Source organism: Bison bison, unplaced genomic scaffold (genome assembly GCF_000754665.1).
Source record: "Bison bison bison isolate TAMUID 2011002044 unplaced genomic scaffold, Bison_UMD1.0 scf7180017864085, whole genome shotgun sequence".
NCBI classification, from domain to species: Eukaryota; Metazoa; Chordata; class Mammalia; order Artiodactyla; family Bovidae; genus Bison; species Bison bison.
In genome coordinates this window covers 334,845-336,108 of record NW_011494657.1, presented here as the reverse complement: position 1 = coordinate 336,108, position 1,264 = coordinate 334,845, and the positions used below count along the sequence as shown (strand labels likewise).

Below are 1,264 nucleotides of genomic sequence, written 5' to 3'. Positions count from 1 at the left end.
TAGGGGTAGCACACTGAGGAGGTGTTTCTCTCCCCTGTCCCTGTCCCCTGGCTCCGGCCCCCAGCGACCGCACCTGCTCCCCGGCCGCTCAGCTCCATTCAGAGACCAAACAGCTTCCTCTTCCGTTCTTCCTCTCAGAGCAGCTCAGGTGGGTCTTGCCCCTCCCCAGTACTAACCCAGTACTAATGCAGCACTAAGCTCCAGGCTGGGGTCATCCCTTGTGGCCTAGAAGTTCTCTGGTCAATTGTCCCTTTGTGTGGAAAATCCCACAAGCACAGAGGCAGGAGATGTGGGTGCCAGACACTGCGACCCGGCTACAAAGTCCATGGTGGGCGGTGGAGACAGCCCCACACCCCCCTTTCCTCCAGGCCCTTCCTCACCAGACACTGTCTCAAGACCTCGGCGATCCCCCCAGCTTTTGGACGAAAAGGAGGTGATGGCTCAGCTGCGCCAGGTATGAGAGGTGGGACTCGTGTGGGTTCCGCGTGGGCCCCTGAGCTTCCTGGCTTCCCTCAGCCGCCTCCTTGCCCAGCCTGGTACTTCCTCTGGAGACTCTGACCTCTCCCCCTCCTTCCCATCTCCCAGGTGCTTGAGTGCCAGCTGCAGCGGCCCCTGCCCGATGACCTGGCTGAGGCTCTGGCCAACGGGGTCATCCTCTGTCAGCTGGCCAACCAGCTGCGGCCCCGCTGTGTGCCCTTCATTCACGTGCCCTCGCCTGCTGTGGTCAGTTGGCGCCCAGGGCAGGAAGGTAGGGGTTGGGGCAGGAACCCCTGGGGCCTCTCTCTTACTCCCTCTTTCCTTTCTTACCCACCCTCAGCCAAAACTCAGTGCCCTCAAGTCTCGGAAGAACGTGGAGAGTTTCTTAGAAGCCTGTCGAAAAATGGGGGTACCTGAGGTATGGGGGTGTGCTCTCGGGCGCAGGGCTGGTCTCTCCTATAAAGGGTGCAGTGTCCTGGGCTCAGCGAGGCCCTCTGCATGGGTGCTCATGGGGGTCTCTGCTCCCCAGAAGGAAGCACAGCCACCAGCCCTCCTGTGTGTCCCCCGCATGCCTCCCTTCCCGCTCCCTGCATGTCGGCGTGGCTCTGGCCCTGCATGTGAGGGCAGGGGTGGGAAGGATGGTCTTGCTGCTGCTCTTGACGTGTGTACTTTGTCTTGTCCATCTGTCCTACTCTCCCTTCCCAGGCTGACCTGTGCTCGCCCTCAGATCTCCTCCAGGGCACCGCCCAGGGGCTGTGGACCACCCTGGAGGTTGTGAAGCGGGTGG

The 1,264-nt window shown here is 61.9% G+C and overlaps 1 protein-coding gene across 1 annotated transcript in view; it reads left to right on the top strand.

The window, feature by feature from the left end:
* The window catches only part of LRCH4 (leucine-rich repeats and calponin homology (CH) domain containing 4), a gene marked incomplete at its 5' end in the record, with an annotated part of 6,998 nt that overhangs the window by 4,479 nt on the left and 1,255 nt on the right, over positions 1 to 1,264 (top strand). Inside the window, 4 exons of the mRNA XM_010837927.1 lie at positions 65 to 148; positions 369 to 454; positions 586 to 723; positions 818 to 895. Coding sequence (XP_010836229.1) covers positions 65 to 148; positions 369 to 454; positions 586 to 723; positions 818 to 895 — 386 coding nt within the window. The remainder of the gene's footprint in view (positions 1 to 64; positions 149 to 368; positions 455 to 585; positions 724 to 817; positions 896 to 1,264) is intronic.